Raw genomic sequence first — 24,253 nt, forward strand, 5'->3', positions numbered from 1 at the left:
GATGACTTCCACAGTATACATGAGTCGACTATTATCAAAGCCGGCAATGTGACTTTTGGACAATTATTGATAAATCAGAAAAACGAATTATTGACTTTGTATTCCATTGGTAGTCACAAAACTCTTCTGAACGACATCTTAGATAAATAACAGGTTAAGTATTAACAGGTTTATTATTAAGTATTAACCTGTTATTTATCTAATTTAATGCAGGTTTTGAACCGTATTCTTTGAAGGAGACGATTATATTCAAATCAATCTGTATTGACATATCAATAACATTTTTTTGTCCAAATGCACAGATTGCCACCTTTGACAATAGGCGACTCACATATTATAACGTAGAGAAAAACAAATTAAACCTGGACAAAATATAGCTTGCGTAATTACAATACAATTAATTGAAACATATCTAATAAACTTCTGATCTCAACTTAAGTGGTGGTATCCACGTTGTACATACATATTTATAAGCTCCGGTATTCACTTAAGACCAATTGAAACGTGAGCTCGTTCATAGATATAAAAATAATAAATAAACAAAAAAAAATTTCTACATGAAATTTTATATTTATTTTATGAAGAGTAGTAATAACCTTTCTGGATGGTTGCACGAAAAAATATTGAAAGCTGAATTGGTTTGTTTAGAAAAAAGTGTATTATAGACTAACATTTCTATAGTTGATCAATGCATTAAATCGTTTTCCATTTTATATTTACATTGTTTAAATTTTTTCTCTTAGTTCGCTCTTGGATTCAAATTTCAACTCGTGAGAACAAAGTACTTTCGAAATATCTTGTTCATCTTCACATGCGGAACGTCGTTTGTAACTGAAAATATGTTTAAAAGATGGAATCGCCAAATAAGCGAGAGCCTAAATCAATATTGTCAGGCCAATTTATCTATATTTTTTTCAAATATCAGTCTATCTGTCTATCTATCTATCTCTTGGGTTAATGGCGTTTCCTTTTAGATTTCGCCAAAGTCAAGTGTATATTATAATACTCTGCTTTCTATAGCGGGCTTCGTGAGCAAACATGGTCACAGATTGTAACTAAGAATTAAGTGAGTAGCTAAGAATGTTTTATGACAGGATCGCTGTTAATGTACCTAAAACAAATAAGACGTACACAATATATATATACAAGAGTTAGTTGGTTAAAAGACAGACAAACTACAGCTTAATGTTATTATGGTTAATGAATGAACTAATAGTATAAACGAAAGGGGAGTTGACAAGGGATTTAAATATCTGTTGTTAAAGACAATCATGACAAGTGTGGAAAATCTATCTATCTATCTCTTAGGTTTATGGCGTTTCCTTTTAGATTTCGCCAATGTCAAGTGTATTTAATACTCTGGAAAATCGCTAGCGCGGGAAGCAATAGATGACATTTGACAGTTATTAATTTTATTGCACCTGACACTCCTGGCTACGGGTAACGGATGAAATCGTGCAGCCATACTTCAGTTGCGATCTAACCGTTCAGCGGGAAGGTGGTTTCCGCTGTAGGTAGATTTCAGTCGGATAAGTGATTAGTGTAAATTCTAAGTGTCATGATCAGTGTAATTATCATTTATTGAAATATAATAAAGTGAATATAAGAACTATAAACTTTATTGTTCTTATTTAAGTTCGCGAGCTCAAATGAAATGACATATCCGAATGGGCTGTGAGATGAAATAAATCTTTGGTTTATTTTTGAAGTTTAGCTGAATTAAAGGTATTTCATTAGTTAAATAATTTTCAAAAATATGATAAAATTTAAATTTCATTTGTTTCTTAACAAGGCTTTGAATATAATAATTATATATTCTTATTTAAAGCGGTCTTTAAAACTACTCTTAAAATTTAAGTGTTTTTTTTTCTTATTGCGAGCCAAATACATATTTCACAAAGTCTTAATTCCAAAACATTATTGATTATAATGTGAAGATTGGGAACACAAATACGTCATCGTTTCACCAATTGCGTTAAAGGTACGTAGGTAATACGCATATAACTGGAATATTAATATAATATTTAAAAAAAAAGCATTTGATCCTTTTTGGTGCTCGTTTCTGACAAGTACGTATCGGGCAATGATGTTTAATATCAGGATTAAGAAGAAGAAGAAGAGAAGAATACACTTTATTGCACACCAAAACACAATTTACATTCAAAAACAATCAAAAAAAAGCAGATACATTTGTACAATAGGCTTAACATTAGTTGTTAAAAAAAAATTATGTATTTAATAACAAACTGAATTAATATTCTTACAATATATGAGATCAGGAACTACACGGTGTTAAACGCCTGCCTTTTTTCCCCTACCTAGTCGCAAATAGACTCTAAAGGCTATTGCAGCTACATACGGTTTGTTGGGCGAGTTCACAGAGCTCAACCTAACACTAGCCCTAACAAGAGCAGTGCCGCGCTGAATCTACCATCGGATCGGCATTCGTTTTTATTTGAAGTCGCTTAAAAAAGAACCGGCCATAGAAATTAATAGATTCGGCGTTGTGGTTAAAATATACTTTTTCTCGGTCTTATTGGCTTAGATCCAGTGCCATTATTCACTTATCACTGACAGTTTAAAATATAGACGTCATAAAACAAAATGGCGGGTACCGATAACTATGATTTATGGTTTTTATATTAATTTATGATAAAGTCGTTTATGTGAAGGTAAAGGGTGTACCATCTGATCTAATTATAATTAACAATACCAACAGCTTGAAGTTTGAGTCTGTAATTGTTTGTACCTAATCTAAATCTTAACATGTGGTAAGTTATGAAGTCGTCGTGGCCTAAAGGATAAGATGCCCGTGCAGTCGTATCTAGAGCGATGCACCGATGTTCGAACCCCGCAGGCGGGTACCAATTTTTCTAATGAAGTACATATTTGCCAAATGTTCAAGATTGACTTCCAGTTTCCACGGTGAAGGAATAACATCGTGTAATAAAAATCAAACCCGCAAAATTATAATTTGCGTAATTACTGGTGGTAGGACCTCTTGGGAGTCCGCGCGGGCAGGTATCACTACCCTGCCCATTTCTGCCGTGAATCAGTAATGTGTTTCGGCTTGAAGGGTGTGGCAGCCGTTGTAACTATACTTGAGATCTTAGAACTTATATCTGAAGGTGGGTGGCGCATTAAAGTCGTAGATGTCTATGGGCCTCAGTAACCACTTAACACCAGGTGGGCTGTGAGCTCGTCCACCCATATAAGCAATAAAAAAATCCTTTAATAACAATACAACGTAACTAACTAGAACAACATCGCACCAGAGTCCGAAACGGCTTTGTGTTTATTTTCATTAGTTCTGATCTCGTACATTTCAATCTGTAATACGAAAATATTTATAAACTTTCGCTTCGTTCGTTGCTTCACGTAGTTCAAATAACCGAAATTCTTGATTGCATCAAACGGTTTCATTCGTTGATATGCCAAAAACCACATAAAACTTTGTGTTAATTGGCACATTTACACCGTATTTACAAGACGATGACATGGTTTGACGATGATACTTGAAGGGTTGTGAATTGACCCATTTCAATCGTTGGTATGCCAAATTTTACCACATAAAAGTTTGTTTCATTGGCACATTTACACCGTATTTACAAGACGATGACATGGTTTGACGATGATTCTTGAAGGGTTTGTGAATTGACCCATTTCAATCGTTGGTATGCCAAATTTACCACATGAAAGTTTGTGTTAATTGGCACATTTACACCGTATTTACAAGAGGATGACATGGTTTGACGATGATTCTTGAAGGGTTGTGAATTGGCCCATTTCAATCGCTGGTATGCCAAATTTACCACATAAAAGTTTGTGTTCATTGGCACATTTACATCGTATGTACAACACGATGACATGGTTTGACGATGACTTTTGAGGGCTTGTGAATTGGCCTATTTCAATCGTTGGTATGCCAAATTTACCACATGAAAGTTTGTGTTAATTGTCACATTTACACCGAATTTACAAGACGATGACATGGTTTGACGATGATTCTTGAAGGGTTGTGAATTGACCCATTTCAATCGTTGGTATGCCAAAATTTACCACATAAAAGTTTGTGTTCATTGGCACATTTACACCGTATTTACAAGACGATGACATGGTTTGACGATGATTCTTGAAGGGTTTGTGAATTTGCCCGTATCTAATGGCTGTCATCATTAGCGTTGTTGGCTAACACAACTACATACACGCGGACTGCGGACTATAAATCGTCTGATTCAACATGCCTTCTTAAAAGTGAGTTTTGAGCTATGTAATTAACAGTGGTTGTATTGCAGATGTTATGATAAACAAGTAATCGGGTTTTGCTTTAGTTTTTAATTACCTTAGAAAGCAGTAATAATAAATATTTACTAACAATCACACCACGTTAACTGATCCCGTGCTAAGTTCGTAAAGAACTTGTGTTACAGGTTACCAGATAATGGAGATAAATGTAAGATTTTTATTATACACATACATATATTTAATAAACATCCATGACCCTGGAAAAGGCAATTTATATTTATCATACAAATATCTTCCCTTAGCGGGATTCGAACTCGCGATCCCCCTGTGTAGTGACCATGTCACTTGATGATGATGATGATTCATCCGACCGATTTCGGCCATGGCGACCACTTTGACTCCTATCCGTCGATTTGGCGCTTACCACTACACCAGACAGCCGTTTAAATATAGTAATAGGACAGGCAACACGCGATCCTAGTGAATCAGTAGCTGGTAATCATGTAGTAATATACCGTATAGGACTTTTCAAACCTATATAGTTTGAAGAAGGAAATTTTTGGAAACAGGGTTTACTTCAGAGTCGGTTGGTAAGTGGCAAAAATTCTCTGGAAATGAACTAGGAACTAACTGTGGACTGCTACAACTTCAACTAAGGATGAGCTCTGCTTATTAAATTATTAGATATTAGTTGACCCGGCAGACTTCGTAGTGCCTGAATCGATAAATAAAAGAAAGATTTTCAAATTTATCTACCTTTTAAACCTTCTCTGGACTTCCATAAATAATTCAAGACCAAAATTAGCCATATCGGTCCAGCCGTTCTCGAGTTTTAGCGAGACTAACGAACAGCAATTCATTTTTATATATATAGACTAGTGATCCCCGGATAGTCGAAATTCGACTATAGCTAATGAAAATTATAAGTTTGTACGCTATTATGATTCTATTGTGAAAGACTTAAATTAAACACTTCTTTAATCACAGATTTCGTCAAAACTAAACTTTAGACAAATATTAGTAAAGACAAAACAATATTAAAATTTAATCTATTCTCAATTTGACAGACTATAACTGACAGACTGCAAAGAAAAGTTTGACAATAAACAAATAGTATGCATGCGTGTTGTATCAAATACATGGTAGTGTCTGTAATGTTTTCTTTATTGATTTAATGTATCTTTTAATCTATCACATATTAATATCTATAAATTAATACAAAAATTTTGTATCCCTTTTTACGAAAATTGCGCGGACGGAGGAGTATGAAATTTTCCACACTTATAGAGAAGGAGTGCAGAATGCTAATGTTTTTTTTAAATAATGCATAAAAGATACATTAAATCAATAAAGAAAACATTACACACACTACATACCATGTATTTGACGCACACACGCATGCATACTATTTATTGTCAACTTTTGTTCTTGACGTCTGTTGTCAAATTGAGAATAGATTAAATATTGTTTGTCTTTGTTAATATTTTTTATAGTATATTCTTGGCGAAATTTGTGATTATAGAAGTATAAAATAGAATCATAATAGTGTACAAGCTTACAATTCCAAATAATTATAGTCGAATTTCGACTACTGCGGGACCTCTAGTGTAGATAATTATACTACTAAGTGGGTGGTACGATTATAAAACAAAAACGGCGGGATCATCTCGAGCTATTCTCCAAAGACTTCCCTTTAATCTTTTAGATAAGATTTCAGGCGAGCAGAGACGCGACCAAACACATTATATTACGATCTATTTTAAAATCGAACATGTGTCCGTGTAGTGCGAAACACGAGTTCTATTATTCGGCTTCTGATACTATTCTAGTTTTACATTTATTGAATTGGTCTTATTACATGTTCGTGGGTCGTTTTCAATTTTGCGGCCAAAAAAGTAACGATGGTCACGAATTAAAACTTTCTCGAATTTTCCATTTTTTTATATTTAGGCGTGTTCAGAATAAAAAAAAAATGCTTAATCACAATCAAGTCAATCACTCATTTATTAATAATATTATATTTATAATATTCATTTATATTTTTCATTTTACGCTTTTGATAACGTCAACGCGGATGACAATTTAAATAGGAACCTTTTTAAAAAGCTTAGAAATCGTACTTCTCAAGTTTCGTACGTAGCTACCTGAAACCGCTACTTTATCTAGCGTTTATTTCCCTATTCCCAAACTTTACAGTTTTATGGGCGACCGAAAAAAACATTAAGGACACGGACAAACTAAAATGACCCGTATAGCTTAAAATTACTCGAGTGCTGTGGTAGATCTAAGATGATAAAATGGAAGCAAGAGTTTTTGATGCAAAGGAATATTCGATACCCGCTGAGATCACCACCGTCTTGCCATATGAGATGGAAGTCCCGATAGTGTAGTAAAACCAGTAAGTAAAAGCAGCAGTAGCCGTAGGCAGCGGCTTGGAGCGGTAGGCAGCGGCTTGGCTCTGCCCCTGGCATTGCTGAAGTCCATGGGCGACCATTTACCATCAGGTGGGCCATTTTCTCGTCGGCCTACAAGAGCAATAAAAAAAAAGTATCCTTCAGTTCAGAACAATTAAATACACTCCGAAAGAAATACATAAATAGGATGACGCTACCAAAATAGGTCTAGGGACTGCTAAACACCAGGTGAAACTAATTTATAACTGACATTGTTTGTAGCACATTTTAACTAGTCTTGACTTCGGTGTTCCGATCGCATTCCGTTGTGTAACAACCTCGCAGCGACTAGGGAAGCACCAATTAAATTCCGACTTCTTAACTATTATGATTTTATTCTGATAAAAGTAGGATTTCATTGCAGTATCGTTGTGGAAACATTTTCGCTGACCGCACCCCACAAGCTAGTCTCGATTTTGAAATTTTGTATCGATGTTGCCAAGTAAAACAGAGACCCTTAAAATTACTAATTATTTAAAACTATTTAATCTTTCAAAAATAGTGAAATAAAAAGTTCTTAGTTTCATCGAGAAACAAGAAAAATCTTTATTGGGGAATATATTATTGATCTTTCATTTATGCTAAAAAGGTATCCTTAACATAATTATTTCGACGTAACGTATTTTGCATAGAAAATAAAATTGAAATAGAACTATATCTATACATAATATAATACAAGCTAACTAAAAATAGAAATATTTACTGGTGGTAGGACCTCTTGTGAGTCCGCACGGGTAGGTACCACCACCCTGCCTATTTCTGCCGTGAAGTAGTAATGCGTTTCGGTTTGAAGGGTGGGGCAGCCGTTGTAACTATACTGAGACCTTAGAACTTATATCTCAAGGTGGGTGGCGCATTTACGTTGTAAATGTCTATGATCGCCAGTAATCACTTAACACCAGGTGGGCTGTGAGTTCGTCCACCCATCTAAGCAATAAAAAAATTAAAAAAAATTACAATATAATAGCTATTTTAATAGTTTTATCAATTCACACGCTTAGAATTCTCCGACATATGCAGGCTTTCACATGTCCGATGTATTCCTAAGAACGGGATCATAAAATGGTTTCAATTAGGTGTGAGATTCTTAGAAATGTCGAAGTATTTCAGCGAATCGAAATATTAATACGCGAAGCAAAAACTTTGTACCCAGGGACGTCTTAAATTAGGCTGGGGCCCTTGGGCACACAAGAATTTGAGGCCCTTATGGAAAGTAAGATTACTGATTTGTGAAAAAAGTGTAATGCGCCCGACAAAAATGTTTTGAGAATATATGTGTGAGAGAAATTGTAGGTCCTTAGGGGCCCCCTGAAAATGGGGCCCCTTGCACGGGCCCCGTGTGCCCTTATGGTAAAGACGGTATTGTTTGTACCCCTTTTTACGAAAATTGCGCGGACGGAGGAGTATGAAATTTCCCACACTTAGGTATAGAGAATATAGCGCAGGAGTGCCGAATACTTATATTTTTTTAAATTATGCATAAAAAATAGATTAAATCAATAAATAAAAAAACATTACACACACTACCAAATAATTGACATACACATACATGCATACTATTTGTTTATTGTCAAACTTTTCTTATTGCTTATAGTCTGCGCTCAAATTGAGAATAGATTAAATATTGTTTGTGTTTATTAAGATTACATTTTAGACCAATACAAATTTTTTTTTTTAGACTTTTTTTTTTTTTTATTGCTTAGATGAGTGGACGAGCTCACAGCCCACCTGGTGTTAAGTGGTTACTGGAGCCCATAGACATCTACAACGTAAATGCGCCACCCACCTCGAGATGTAAGTTCTAAGGTCTCAATTATAGTTACAACGGCTGCCCCACCCTTCAAACCGAAACGCATTACTGCTTCACGGCAGAAATAGGCAGGGTGGTGGTACCTACCCGTGCGGACTCACAAGAGGTCCTACCACCAGTAATTACGCAAATTATAATTTTGCGGGTTTCATTTTTATTACACGATGTTATTCCTTCACCGTGGAAATCAATCGTGAACATTTGTTGAGTACGTATTTCATTAGAAAAATTGGAATTCATTAGACTTTAATAAAGAATAAAAAAAACATTAACATTGGTCTAAAATGTAGTCTTGGCGAAATCTGTGATTAAAGAAGTATAACAATCTTTGATAATAGAATCATAATAGTGTACAAACTTATAATATCAATGAATTATAGTCGAATTTCGACTATTGCGGGACCACTAGTTTTAATAATTTTACTAATTCACACCGTTAGAATACTTTGACATCTGCAGGCTTTCACATGTCCGATGTATTCCTAAGAACAGGATGACAAAAAGGTTTCAATTACGTGTGAGATTCTTAGAAATGTCGAAGCATTTCAGGCGAATACATTACTCACACTGAACGCGGCACGAGAATGACAAAAATAACCCACTTGACAATTCAACAGACACGCACATTCCCCGGGTTAATAGAGCAACAAAAGAACTATTAATTATATTTTCACATTCCCATTAGCGCCACTCCGAAGTCCGAAGGGACATGAGTAGATACGAATAACGTCGCCGTCAACTGTAATTCTCAACTGGGGCCAACACAAACAAACCAGAGAATAGAGATATTGAGTCATTTTTCATTATTTTTAGCAAAAGATTTTAAGACTGTTTTCGTGTCGGGTTGATACCTATGTATTTTAACTGCATTTTTGTTTCTAATATCTAAACTTATTCTTCCGTGTTTTTTTTTATTGCTTAGATGGGTGGCCGAGCTCATAGCCCACCTTTATTATTTATTCGTAGGTGGTTACTGGAACCCATAGACATCTACAACGTTAATGCCGCCACCCATCTTGAGTTATGAGTTCTAAGGTCTCAGTATAGTTATTCCGTATATTATGAAAGAAAAAAAACTAATAAGATTTTTAGCATTTGTGTACCTAAATAAAATTCGTTGCAAATGTAGAATAAAACCACCCTATATAGAATAAAACATACTTCATTTTGACACCATAAAAAATGCGTATGTCACTCTCTGGGCCATAAACTACTAATTGATTTGTTTGTAAGTCATCGTGGACTAAAGGATAAGACGTCCGATGTATCCGTGTGTAGCGATGCACCGGTGTTCGAATCCCGCAGGCGGGTACCAATTTTTCTAATGAAATACGTACTCAACAAATGTTCACGATTGACTTCCGCGGTGAAGGAATAACATCGTGTAAAAATAATCAAACCCGCAAAATTATAATTTGCGTAACTACTGGTGGTAGGACCTACTGTAAGTCCGCACGGGTAGGTACCACCACCCTTCCTATTTGGGCCGTGAAATAGTAATGCGTTTCGGTTTGAAAGGTGGGGCAGTCGTAGTTAACAATCTTTGTACAAAATTTCATCCAGATCCCTTCAGGTTTTTATTAGAGATCGAGTAACAAATATACAAACATTAACGTTTGTAATACTAATATGTATATATTTGATATTTATATATGTATAGATCTATATGCACAGTTAACACATAATAAACAAAAAAAGTAACACTTGCTAAGCGCTTAAATTTTTTCAAATTAACGCCGCTTTTTCCTATCTGTAAAAAAGTTTCGGTCAAATAATACACCCGAAAACAAAATTAATTACCACAAACTACATTAGTCCCTAAAAGAAATTTACATAAATGATAGATTACTGTGAAACTAAAGTTGTTATACTCGGGTTCACGCGAAAATTTAATTAAGGTCGGCCATGTTACTCGGAAAGGCAGCGGAAGTAAACATATTAGCGCCGCGTGGCGGAGACGAGGGAAACTGAGTCTGACAGAAGCAGGGTTGTTTCAATTAACGACTAAATTTGTTTTTGGAACGAAGTTTCTTTTCGCGCGTTGCGAAAAGGGGCTAGACGGAAAAAAATAAGACTAAAAGTTGGAACGACACTTTTTGCTATAGTCGTCGTGGCCTAACGGATAAGACGTCCGGTGCATTCGTGTTGAGCGATGCACCGGTGTTCGAATCTCAGGCGGGTACCAATTTTTCTAATGAAATACGTACTCAACAAATGTTCACGATTGATTTCCACGGTGAAGGAATAACATCGTGTAATAAAAATGAGACCCGCAAAATTATGTATTGCGTGGTAGGACCTCTTGAGAGTCCGTGCGGGTAGGTACCACCACCCTGCCTATTTCTGCCGTGAAGCAATAATGCGTTTCGGTTTGAAGGGTGGGGCAGCCGTTGTAACTATACTTGAGACTTTATCTCAAGGTGGGTGGCGCATTTATTCACGTGTTAGATGTCTATGAGCTCTAGTAACCACTTAACACCAGGTGGGCTGTGAGCACGCCCACCCATCTAAGCAATAAAAAAAAACATCATAGTAATATCAGGTAGGCAAATATACACCAAATATAACGAGCAGCCCTCACAGCGTAGCAGTTAATTACAATTTTAGTTTAGCTAGCGCCTAAATTACAGTAATATTTCTACTAAAAAACACACAGTTAATTAAGTCTTAAGTTATCGTTGTTTTGGCTTTTTGACAGGATTTCATTTCATGAAGCTTATACCTACTGTGCTTTTAGAGCAGTTTTCGTAGAGCGATGAAATTTTAGACGCGTGGCAGAATCTTTGTATAAGTTTAGCCATTGAATATTGTTTTTGATTTTTTTTTCCATATTAACCGCTGATAGCCTATTCCAACTATGCCCGGACGGGTGGGTGAGCTCACAGGGCTCCACCTCGCAGAATTTACTAAGACCTAGCCCTAGCAAGTGCAGATAAGCGTCGCTAATTGCTAATTAGGGAGTAGACATAATTTGTGAACGTCCCGCCCACACGAAGATGTAACCGGGAAGCTTCTAGATAACAGAGATATAGATATATCATTTTAATTCTGGCCTCACACGCTTCGTACCGTCCGAACTATTTGCGTCACGAAGCGTTTTATTCAAAGGGCCAAGCGGCAGTTAATCGACTGTAATAGTATTATATAAATAAATAAAAATAAAAACATGTTTTATTTTTGTAAATTATTCCCACCTTTGATCTGTAAACACATTTACGAATATTTCGTTTTATTAATAAACAAAATCGTTAGTAAAATCTGATATTTAAAAATGAATATTTGTTGAAATATTCTTTCATATACACGTTGTTGACTGGATCCGTCTGTCTGTGGTGGTCGAGTTTGTGGCTTTGGAGCCAATTCAGGTATGGTTTTTAGCACTTTTTTTTTATTTTTATTTCCCCTGTACGCAGACGAGCATACGGCCCACCTGATAGTGAGTGGTTACTGTTGCTCATGGACGTCATCAATGCCATGGGCAGAGCCAAGCCGCTGCCTAAGACTGGGAACCTATGAGGTTCTCGACCTTAGAGATTCGCGGTGGGACTCGAAGACCAGAGATGTTAAAGACCCACTCGCTAATCTACTCCCCTGCAATCTCGCCCGACGCCCGAACCCTATTTACAGAGCCCGGGCAAACTAGGAGAGATTCCGCGGTCAACACTACAACTAGACGCGCAACTTACCCATACGACGTCCGGTCGTCGAGGCAATAGCTGACAACTATACTTCAACGTCAGCTGGTATTTATCTTATACCTTTAAACGAGCAATTCTTGTATATATAGGTATATAATCTGAATCTCGAAAACGGCTCCAACGATTTTCATAAAATTTAGTATACAGGGGATTTCGGGGGCGATAAATCGATATAGCTACGATTTATTTTCAGAAAATGTTGTTTTATTCGTGCTTTCAATAATCAACTCTTCCCGATATCTATTGGCGAATAATAATACTATTTTTCTTAATTGAGGGCAACTAACCGCTTTAAAGACACGACAAGATGGCGTTATTAAAAAAAAACCGAGCTAAGCTCGGTCATCGTCTAGTTTTATTTATTTTTATTTTATTTATTAAGTAGCATCAACAAAGTGATCATCAATACAAAATATTGACAAACTGACAAAAGTTCATGGCAGATGTCACCTCAATTATAGTTGCAATCGACAGTGCGTTTTCAACAAAAAAAAAAAATTAACTAAGATTTGATCACATTTGATTGATTGCTTAAGATTAATTTATATTTAATTGCGAAATGATCCGCGACAGATTGTTCCTATAAGTTGTGAGACAATTAGAAAAAACATCTATTTCATTTAAAGTACTTGGAATTCCGCGCTGGACTAAAACCAGGATGCCGAATCGGGACTCTGTACACCACCACCCAGTCGCTATTCCCCAACAATTCCTGGACGTCTCCAGCGGGGGCCGAAACGGAGCGAAAACAAATCTTCATTTGATTGATCTCTTAATACACTCTAAGCTTCTGATCTGGTAGCAGATACATTCACGAAACAGCTGCCCTTGAGCTGTTAGGTCTGCTTCGGAGGCGTTCGGTCGACTATTAGCAAATCCCAATCTATTATCAATAATATTAGCAAATTGTCACTATACTTGAGACCTTAATTTATATTTCAAGGTGGGTGGCGCATTTACGTTGTAGATGTCTACGGGCTCCAGTAATCACTTAACACCATGTGGGCAGTGAGCTCGTCCACCCACATAAGCAACAACAAAAAAACCTGGTGAAGCTCAAACAGTCTTCGAGCTACCAGTAACCTTCCTTCCTATCATCAGCCTGTATCTCTCCACTGCTGGATGTAGGCCTCTCCCATACTTCACCACAATGAACGGTCCTCCGCCTTCCGCAACCAATCTCCTCCCTTCCTTCCTATAAGAATTATTTATTTGAAAAACAGAACTGTGTATGTACAAATTGCAATTGGCAGATTTATTAATAAAAATTGTTTTGTTGCAGACGGAGGATGGAATTCCCTCGGCGGCCATGTGCCCTGCTTGTTCTGATACTATCTTACTTCACACAATTAGCAATGTGAGTATATGTAATCATCTATATACATAAAAATGAATTGCTGTTCGTTAGTCTCGGCTAAAACTCGAGACCGGCTGGACCGATTTGGCTAATTTTGGTCTTGAATTATTTGTGGAAGTCCAGAGAAGGCTTAAAAGGTAGATAAATATGAAAATTCTCGGATTTAAATAAAGTTTAGGTCTTTTATTTATCGATTGAGGCACTACAACGTCTGCCGGGTCAGCTGGTCATAAATATTATTTCCAAGTTAGTCATTATGTTTGGGCGAATTTTTGTTTAAGGCTTATTTGGTTAGATGGACTCACGGCTCAAAAGCGTAAATTTCGCGATGCTCCATGAGACATAAGTTCTAAGATCTCAGTTTACAGTACAACGGCTGCCCCATCCTTCAAACCGAAACGCATTACTGCCTCACGGCATAAATAGGCAGGACGGTGGTACCTACCCGTGCGGACTCACAAGACTTGCTACCACCAGTAATTACGCGAACTAGAATTATTGTGGCTTTGATTTTTCAGCTCATAGAATAACATACTAAGGTCAGACCGGACATGTTTTGACATGAAAGCAGCGCTTGGTTTCACAATTTGAGAGTGCTGATCAATATCTTCCTTTAACTTCCACTTAACAACACGCCAATAATTATTAAAATAGCGTGCACGAAATCAGAGGCGTAAGCTCTTCTATACTAATACTAATATACTAATACTAATACTAATACTAATAATAATATTATAAAGAGGAAAGATTTGTTTGTTTGTTTGTTTCGAATAGGCTCCGAAACTACTGGACCGATTTGAAAAATTCTTTTGCCATTAGAAGCCGACATTGTCCCTGATGAACATAGGCTATTTTTTTATTTATTTTTTTATTATTTTTTTTTATTTTTTTTTGGTTACATGTGTGTTTTAATTTTTCCGAAGCGAAGCGAGGGCGGGTCGCTAGTATATCCATAAAGTTCAAAGATCTTAAACGATAATTTATTTTAATCTATTTACGGTCCGTTCTTACTAACTCTTACATTTATATATTGAAAAAGCATATTATGTAGTTAATTTTATATTGACATTTATCTGACATTTAGTTACACATAATTTGTCGAATGAACGTGTTACTATTTTATTCATAAGTTTAGTAGGTTACGTTCTATATCGGTTAATGCACTAAGAATATTCTAAGCACAAGAATACCTTGAATCTGGTACATTTGTGAGGTCGGATATCTTTGATATCAACCTTTTCAATTTAGTACTGAAAATTATAAAATAGTAAATTTTAATTGTGCCTATTTTTTTTTATCACCTACCCACAGATGTATGAATTCAGGCAAGATAAACTTCAGGGAGAAGGAGAAGCAGATCTTGGACCAGATCCTCGGGCCGGGGCGGTACGACGCCCGCATCAGACCGTCAGGCATCAACGGAACTGGTGAGTCACATCCAGTTTATCAGCGTACAAACATCACTGACTTATCGTATTTGCTGTCAATCTATATATGTACTAATATATAAATCTACAGTGGTTTTTACGGATGTTCCGTTATAACTATTGAACCATACATCTGATTGACTTGAAACTTGGTATCCATGTAGAAAATACATGTAATGGATAGGCTAATTAATGTTTATATGAGTTTTGGACTCCGTAATAATAATGACAATAAATAATAATGTTAATTTTAAGTGCCCAGCGAAGCGGGCGAGTACGGCTAGTTATTGATAAAACTCACCGACATAAAGGACTAGGTTGTTTAATAAAGCCTTAACTTGATGTCATCTTAGAATAGCACTACTTTATCTCTTCCCATGGATGTCGTAAATTGCGACCAATGTTACCATTGAATGACTTCCCAGTTTACCGCTAGGGGCGCTGTTCCAACTGCATACAAATTCGAGTTAACTTTTACGCTATCGAGAACGTTAAAAAGCACGCACTAAGCACACTGTTGTTATTGAACTTGGCAGTGGAGTTGAGGTACCCATATTATTTTTGACAAAAAAAAACTGTCGCACTATGCACATTGGTCACATCAGTGTTCCCAACACAATACAGATTACGATCTTTAGGTGGCTATGGTACCTCTGAGCCCCGGTAACTTAACATCAAGTGGACAGTGAGCTCGTTTGCCTATCAATAGTTAACACAAATTTTAGTATAATAATGGCGTTTCTCGACCAATTTCAACATATACTAAACACGCTTTAGTTACTCGTTCATATCTGGTCTAAAGCGAAATTCAAAACTAGAAATAAATATATAAAGCAGATTTTTTTACTGGTGGTAGGATATCTTGTGAGTCCGCACGGGTAGGTACCACTACCCTGCCTATTTCTGCCGTGAAGCAGTAATGCGTTTCGTTTTAAAGGGTGGATCAGCCGTTGAAACTATACTGAGATCTCAGAAATTATATCTCAAGGTGTGTGGCGCATTTACGCTGTAAATGTCTATGGGCTCCAGTAACCACTTAACACCAGGTGGGCTGTGAGCTCGTCCATACATATAAGCCATAAAAAAAAGATAGAACTGTAGATAAGCTTTGCCAACTACAAATAGATACATAAATATCGCGTGGCGACTAATTCTGTTTTGTTGTCGAAATAATCGTCTGCTTTAGGAACATTCACGGCTCTTAAAAATACTTATCTTGCTTTATAAAGTTAAAAATTCGATTGACAGCAAACACAAAAGCAAAAAATCGAAGCTTTCTCTCACTAAATTGTCACAAGTTACATATAAACAACGAATATTATATTGAAATTTTCTATATTTAAAAAAATACATCGATAATGTTTACATTTCGCGAACAGCACTATTAAAAGAGCGTGTTAATGTACAATTAAAGGTGCTTCCAGGTTTAAAAAGACGTAACTATATCTTTGTGATAAAGTAAGGTTAATGTTTATCTTAACGGTAAACGATTATGAACATTTCGACTCTAGGCTTATTTAACGGGACGTGTTATAGCCGATTATTTTTTTCCCTTAACTATTCTCTGGTAAGGGGCTATTTCTATTAAGGGGCTATTTTGGTAGCCTAAGGGGCTATTTCGGCTACGCCCCGACGGGTAGGTAAGCTCACGGGCTCAATCTGAGAAAATTTGGTAACACTAGCCCTAGCAAGAGCAGCAGAATCTACCACTTAATCGGAATCGCGACCCACTGAGAAGATTCGGCGAGAAACCCAAATGGGCTATATAAGTGATACGTCGTGGAATACGGACTCATAACAATGTGTCGTGTGCTTTTGGCGTTATTTTAGATTATAAAGTAACTATATGGTGAATTGTAAAATATTTTATTTTACAATCGCCAGAAGTCAACATTAGTTTTGATGAACAAATAGTATTTATTGTCGTTTCTATCGACGCTCCAAGAAAAAACCGCACGTGTGCAAGCGAAAGTTTCTACATGGGGATACAGTTGTGATGGGGTTGATGGGCCTGCCCTAAAAAAGCTTGCGTAAAAAACTAAGACATTGCCGGTCGAAAAATGAAAATTTGTGATTACTGTTGATCAATCAGTACATAAAACTCGTACATAAAACTCGTGAGTAAATAGGGTTGTCCTTTTCTCAGCCCCAAACCCATCTCAAAATAGTAATTAGATTATACAAGAGCAGTTTCTGTATCGCCAAAGAATCTTAGGCTTTTTGTTCCAGAATATTCTGTAGGTACTAAAAAGTTTTAGACTAAAAAAGAAGGCGATGAAAATAATATTGTCTGCCCTTAATTACAGCCTTTCACAGAAAAACCATAATGATGAAAAAATACAAAAAAAATAAACGACAAAAGATTCAAATCCTCATTTTTCCTCTATTGAAACGTGTCGAGTCCTCTTCGAAGGAACACAATATTTTTAAGAACCATTATGAAGATGAAAGGGGAGCTCCTTCAAAACCATTAATCATTGTAACGTTTACTTGATAGAGCTTCGTATCAACGAACGGGGAAAAAAGCAGTTACCAAAAATAACTTATACTTTTTAACGTAATTTTTTAAACGATAATACACGACACGTTTTGTTGGCTTGGCATTTGAGAATGTCAAACGTCTAATAAACTCTTTAGTGTCATTATCCTCAGCATAGATAATATATATATGACGGAGTAGAGACGTCCGTATTGTTTGTAAAAAGTGTGACGTCAGCACCGCCGACGTCGCGGTCATTACTTTCTTGACGAATGACTCATGTTTGGGTTTCCGAAACAAAACTTCACGAGAACTTCACGAGAACTTCGTATATTGCACGAGAAGCATAACAACGTTACAGAGATATCCGTACAGTACAACGGCTCGGACATGAATCAATCAGTGCTAGACAGCACGGCCGTATTTATGGGGCTTCGTACCCGTGAGCGTGTTGACACGTTTTAAACACGTGAGCGTGTTTACACGTTTTTCAAACACGTGAGCGGGTTTACACGTTTTTCAAACACGTTTTAAAGTCTTGAAATTACAATAAAAGGAACTGTTTAACATCAATTTCTTATCACAGAGTAATTAGTTGATGATCAGTAGGTAAATAGTCATATTTGCGCCGACACGGCCATACTGACAGGCGGTGCGCGCTCTGCACCAGCCGCCCATGTATGGTGTATCACCAGAGAGTTCTTGGAGTCCATCTGAAACAATGGAATGTCTGTTTCTGAGATTGGTATCTGTGTACTTTTTTATGTTACTTTGAAAGTAATTTATTTTGTGTAGTTTTATATTGTGACGTACACTGTGGTACTTATGTAGTGAACGTACACTGTGGTACTATATAGTGGACGTACACTGTGGTACTTATGTAGTGGACGTACACTGTGGTACTTATGTAGTGGACGTACACTGTGGTACTTATGTAGTGGACGTACACTGTGGTACTTATGTAGTGGACGTACACTGTGGTACTTATGTAGTGGACGTACACTGTGGTACTTATGTAGTGGACGTACACTGTGGTACTTATGTAGTGGACGTACACTGTGGTACTTATGTAGTGAACGTACACTGTGGTACTATATAGTGGACGTACACTGTGGTACTATATAGTGGACGTACACTGTGGTACTTATGTAGTGGACGTACACTGTGGTACTTATGTAGTGGACGTACACTGTGGTACTTATGTAGTGGACGTACACTGTGGTACTTATGTGGTGGCGTACACTGTGGTACTCATGTGGTGGCGTAATTTTATTAATCAAAAATAAAAACTTATCCTTATGCCGATTGTTGATTTTGTTGTTCGACCATCCTGGTTTGTGAAGTAGATGGTAGAGGTTCATCGACTGATGCTGGTGGATAGTCTTCTTCCGCCGATACGGTTATCTGGTCTCCAGGTTGTTGCTCAGCGGAGGCAGCATGTGATCCCACTTGGGCGGTGCGCGCTCTGCACCAGCCTCGTTGATTCTCGTAGGTTTTCTTTGATTCCCATTGATCTGCAGGAATAAAAAGTTTCTCTGAGTAGCACATCTGTTATACTTGCGTTACTTGTAACTATGTAAGTTTGAGACTATTAATGCGATTTTATTGTAGGGTTCTCAGAGGTTTTCGTAGATTTCTCGGAGGTTCTCGTAGATTTCTCGGAGGTTCTCGTAGATTTATTGAAGGTGGGATAAGAATGTGTAAGGTGTTGTTCGTTGTGTAAGGATATTATGGTCTTCAGATGAATTTTGTGGTGAAATTTTAGTAATCAAAAATAAAAACTTATCTTTTGTATTCATTGATCAGTTGATTGTTGATTCCGTCGCTCGACCATGCTGGTTTGTGAAGCAGACGGTACAGGCTTATCGGCTGATGCTGGAGGGTAGTCATTATCCGCCGATACGGTTATCTGGTCACCAGGTTGTTGCTGAGCGGAGGCGGCGTGTGATCCCGCTTCTGATGACGGAGTAGAGACGTCCGTATTGTTTGTAAAAAGTGTGACGTCAGCACCGCCGACGTCGCGGTCATTACTTTCTTGACGAATGACTCATGTTTGGGTTTCCGAAACAAAACTTCACGAGAACTTCACGAGAACTTCGTATATTGCACGAGAAGCATAACAACGTTACAGAGATATCCGTACAGTACAACGGCTCGGACATGAATCAATCAGTGCTAGACAGCACGGCCGTATTTATGGGGCTTCGTACCCGTGAGCGTGTTGACACGTTTTAAACACGTGAGCGTGTTTACACGTTTTTCAAACACGTGAGCGGGTTTACACGTTTTTCAAACACGTTTTAAAGTCTTGAAATTACAATAAAAGGAACTGTTTAACATCAATTTCTTATCACAGAGTAATTAGTTGATGATCAGTAGGTAAATAGTCATATTTGCGCCGACATATATGACGGAGTAGGGACGTCCGTAATGTTTGTAAAAAGTGTGACGTCAGCCTTGCGACATCACGGTCATTAATTTGTTGACGAATGACTCATGTTTGGGTTTCCGAAACAAAACTTCACGAGAACTTCACGAGAACTTCGTATATTGCACGAGAAGCATAACAACGTTACAGAGATATCCGTACAGTACAACGGCTCGGACATGAATCAATCAGTGCTAGACAGCACGGCCGTATTTATGGGGCTTCGTACCCGTGAGCGTGTTGACACGTTTTAAACACGTGAGCGTGTTTACACGTTTTTCAAACACGTGAGCGGGTTTACACGTTTTTCAAACACGTTTTAAAGTATTGAAATTACAATAAAAGGAACTGTTTAACATCAATTTCTTATCACAGAGTAATTAGTTGATAATCAGTAGGTAAATAGTCATATTTGCGCCGACACGGCCATACTGACAGGCGGTGCGCGCTCTGCACCAGCCGCCCATGTATGGTGTATCACCAGAGAGTTCTTGGAGTCCATCTGAAACAATGGAATGTCTGTTTCTGAGATTGGTATCTGTGTACCTTTTTATGTTACTTTGAAAGTAACTTATTTTGTGTAGTTTTATATTGTGACGTACACTGTGGTACTTATGTAGTGAACGTACACTGTGGTACTATGTAGTGGACGTACACTGTGGTACTTATGTAGTGGACGTACACTGTGGTACTTATGTAGTGGACGTACACTGTGGTACTTATGTAGTGGACGTACACTGTGGTACTTATGTAGTGGACGTACACTGTGGTACTTATGTAGTGGACGTACACTGTGGTACTTATGTAGTGGACGCACACTGTGGTACTTATGTAGTGGCCGTACACTGTGGTACTTATGTAGTGGACGTACACTGTGGTACTTATGTAGTGGACGTACACTGTGGTACTTATGTAGTGTACGTACACTGTGGTACTTATGTAGTGGACGTACACTGTGGTACTCATGTAGTGGGCGTACACTGTGGTACTCATGTGGTGGCGTACACTGTGGTACTCATGTGGTGGCGTACACTGTGGTACTCATATGGTGGCGTAATTTTATTAATCAAAAATAAAAACTTATCCTTGTGCTGATTGTTGATTTTGTTGTTCGACCATCCTGGTTTGTGTCCTGGTTTGTGAAGTAGATGGTAGAGGTTCATCGGCTGATGCTGGTGGGTAGTCTTCTTCCGCTGATACGGTTATCTGGTCTCCAGGTTGTTGCTCAGCGGAGGCGGCATGTGATCCCACTTGGGCGGTGCGCGCTCTGCACCAGCCTCGTTGATTCTCGTAGGTTTTCTTCGATTCCCATTGATCTGCAGGAATAAAAAGTTTCTCTGAGTAGCGCATCTGTTATACTTGCGTTACTTGTAACTATGTAAGTTTGAGACTATTAATGCGATTTTATTGTAGGGTTCTCGGAGGTTTTTGTAGATTTCTCGGAGGTTCTCGTAGATTTCTCGGAGGTTCTCGTAGATTTATTGAAGGTGGGATAAGAATGTGTAACGTGTTGTTCGTTGTGTAATGATATCATGGTCTTCAGATGAATTTTGTGGTGAAATTTTAGTAATCAAAAATAAAAACTTATCTTTTGTATTCATTGATCAGTTGATTGTTGATTCCGTCGCTCGACCATGCTGGTTTGTGAAGCAGACGGTACAGGCTTATCGGCTGATGCTGGAGGGTAGTCATTATCCGCCGATACGGTTATCTGGTCACCATGTTGTTGCTGAACGGAGGCGGCGTGTGATCCCGCTTCTGATGACGGATTAGGGACCGCCGTGATGTTTGTAAAAAGTGTGACGTCAGCACCGCTGACGTCGCGGTCATCACTTTCTTGACGAATGACTCATGTTTGGGTTTCCGAAACAAAACTTCACGAGAACTTCACGAGAACTTCGTATATTGCACGAGAAGCATAACAACGTTACAGAGATATCCGTACAGTACAACGGCTCGGACATGAATCAATCAGTGCTAGACAGCACGGCCGTATTTATGGGGCTTCGTACCCGTGAGCGTGTTGACACGTTTTAAACACGTGAGCGTGTTTACACGTTTTTCAAACACGTGAGCGGGTTTACACGTTTTTCAAACACGTTTTAAAGTATTGAAATTACAATAAAAGGAACTGTTTAACATCAATTTCTTATCACAGAGTAATTAGTTGATAATCAGTAGGTAAATAGTCATATTTGCGCCGACATATATATATATGATATATTTTTCTCCTTACCTGATCGCTGTTACTAAACTTAATTATTCCACTATGCTGCTTCCCCAAGACAAAACCTAGTATTGCCAAGCAGGGTTTCATATCAATTGACGTCCGGTATTAAAACTATTGATCAAATCTATGAACACGTTCAAATGCTGCCTCGAAAAGCTGTTACAGTGTAGCTTGAAGTCAAAAGAAGTAAAATCACGTCCGTTACTTGCGGAAATTAAGAAAATATGTACAAAAAAGCAATGTTGACAATTATAATCATCGAAATTTTCTAGCACTGTTCATCAGCTCCTCATTCATCATCATTATTCATTAAGTGACTAAATCAGACCTTATACCTCATAGCACCACCATTCTTCATTTATGTACATTTTCATAGACTAATTTCTTACTAAGCGTCAGTTGCACCTTATTACTCGACTAATCCAACCAGGCACCTGGAGTACATTACGTCACGCGGGTTTCTGATAGGGTTGGCAGAAATTAAAAATATACTTTTATGGTAATAAAATGTTTATTAGTAAAATATTATTAAAGTATGAATGACAGTTCTTAAAAGTATTATTAAAGTATAAAGTACAGACGAATCAATAGTACCCAGATAGGGGGAGTACGTCCTAATCGGAGTCCATAAATTCGATTCCACTTATTGCCGATGAATTATCACTTTCGCTTTCTGATTCTTCTTCGTTGACTTGTTTAATCATTTCTCTTTCTCGAAGCTCAAACAAGCTATCTGTATGTATGCTTATTTACCTTAAATGGTATAAAAACCCAAAAAAAATCACTAAACTATCCATAGACTGGTGAAGTCAGTGTATTAACAATACATTATCGACGGGAAGCGAATTTGTTCTGAGTAATCGGTTGAGACGGCAACTGATTGAGCACAAATTGCAGGAAGAGTCACTCGGGCGAATAATCCTATTCCCGTTCACACAATTGTATGATTGCGATCTATAAATATAAGCGTTCTCGGGATTGCTTTATCTTTTATGAGAGTGTTGAGAGAGTAGGCATTCAGCGTTCTGCTCATTCCCGAATCGATAATTTGATTCGATTTTAGGTTAGATTTTACCTGTTTATTTGTTTAAAAGGTATTTTGTACTATTAGAAAATTTCGCAGAAAAATCTTAGGATGTCTAAATGAGCCACCTCTCTTCCCGTAGGAATCATAAAGGCTTCATCTATTAGTGAGCGGACATTTCTACCATTCTCGGCTATCGAGTTGTACAAATACACGCGCCTCCTGAATGTGGGAAACTGTTGGAAGTTCGGCTTCAAGTCCAAAAACTAGAGTTGTCGTAGAAGGCAGCTACAGGATTTACCAGAAAATGGGCAGAAACGCTCTCTGGATATTCTAACAGCACATTGAGATCACTATGAGTGGATTCGACCAAACTTAAATTTATACACGAGTAACTATACGAGGAATAACCTATTCCATGATTTTAATCTCAAGTAAATCCATAGTCGTCTTTCCACGTAAACGATAGTATACTTGCGCTGGGAATAACAACATGCGAATAGCAGAGTGAATGGTGAACGAAAATAAAATCCGACAAATAAATGTTGTTGTACAACGGCATAGTGTAAGAGCATACAAAACTTCAACTCGATTTTGCCGTATTTTAGTGTGAAAAAGTAGCTGTAGTGCAAGATATCTAACTGTCAAACGCGATAATTTTATTTGTTGTTTGTTTGAGGGAATTGTCAAGTTTTGTCGTGTGGTTTTATCTTTTTTCGTTTAAACGTTGCATTATACAATGCCAGACTATTATTATAATTTAGTGCATTGCGTTGACTTGAAATTAAAACAGAATAAATATTTATGAAATGACAGAAATCAGATGATTGGACTGACTGACGCCTTTACATTATTCTAGGAATAGCTCCGTTATTCCGTGCGAAACGGCGGTATAGTAACAATTCCCGAATAGGCCCACTATTCTTAGAATTGTAGATGGTAAAACGTAAAATTGATTTACTCTCGATTAACTGACGAGTTATTCTAAGAATAAGATTTACTCTTGTTTGGTCGAATCCACCCTAAGTCGTATTCACTGCCGCCAGTAGATGGTGCTAGTAAGATGGGAATGCCATCCTACCAATTTCTGCCGCGATACAAT

The 24,253-nt window shown here is 37.5% G+C and overlaps 1 protein-coding gene across 7 annotated transcripts in view; it reads left to right on the top strand.

Annotated features, from left to right (window-relative positions):
- GluClalpha (glycine receptor alpha 1) overlaps positions 1-24,253 on the top strand; it is a 47,771-nt gene that overhangs the window by 2,394 nt on the left and 21,124 nt on the right. For all 7 annotated transcript variants that reach the window (XM_089728833.1, XM_089728836.1, XM_089728832.1 and 4 more), the window contains exons 2-3: positions 13,489-13,563; positions 14,875-14,990. In XM_089728833.1, the coding sequence (XP_089584959.1) occupies positions 13,496-13,563; positions 14,875-14,990 (184 nt within the window). In that variant the 5' untranslated portion in view covers positions 13,489-13,495. The remainder of the gene's footprint in view (positions 1-13,488; positions 13,564-14,874; positions 14,991-24,253) is intronic.

The sequence above is a fragment of the Bombyx mandarina genome, chromosome 07, assembly GCF_030267445.1.
Source record: "Bombyx mandarina strain Sakado chromosome 07, ASM3026744v2".
NCBI lineage: Eukaryota > Metazoa > Arthropoda > Insecta > Lepidoptera > Bombycidae > Bombyx > Bombyx mandarina.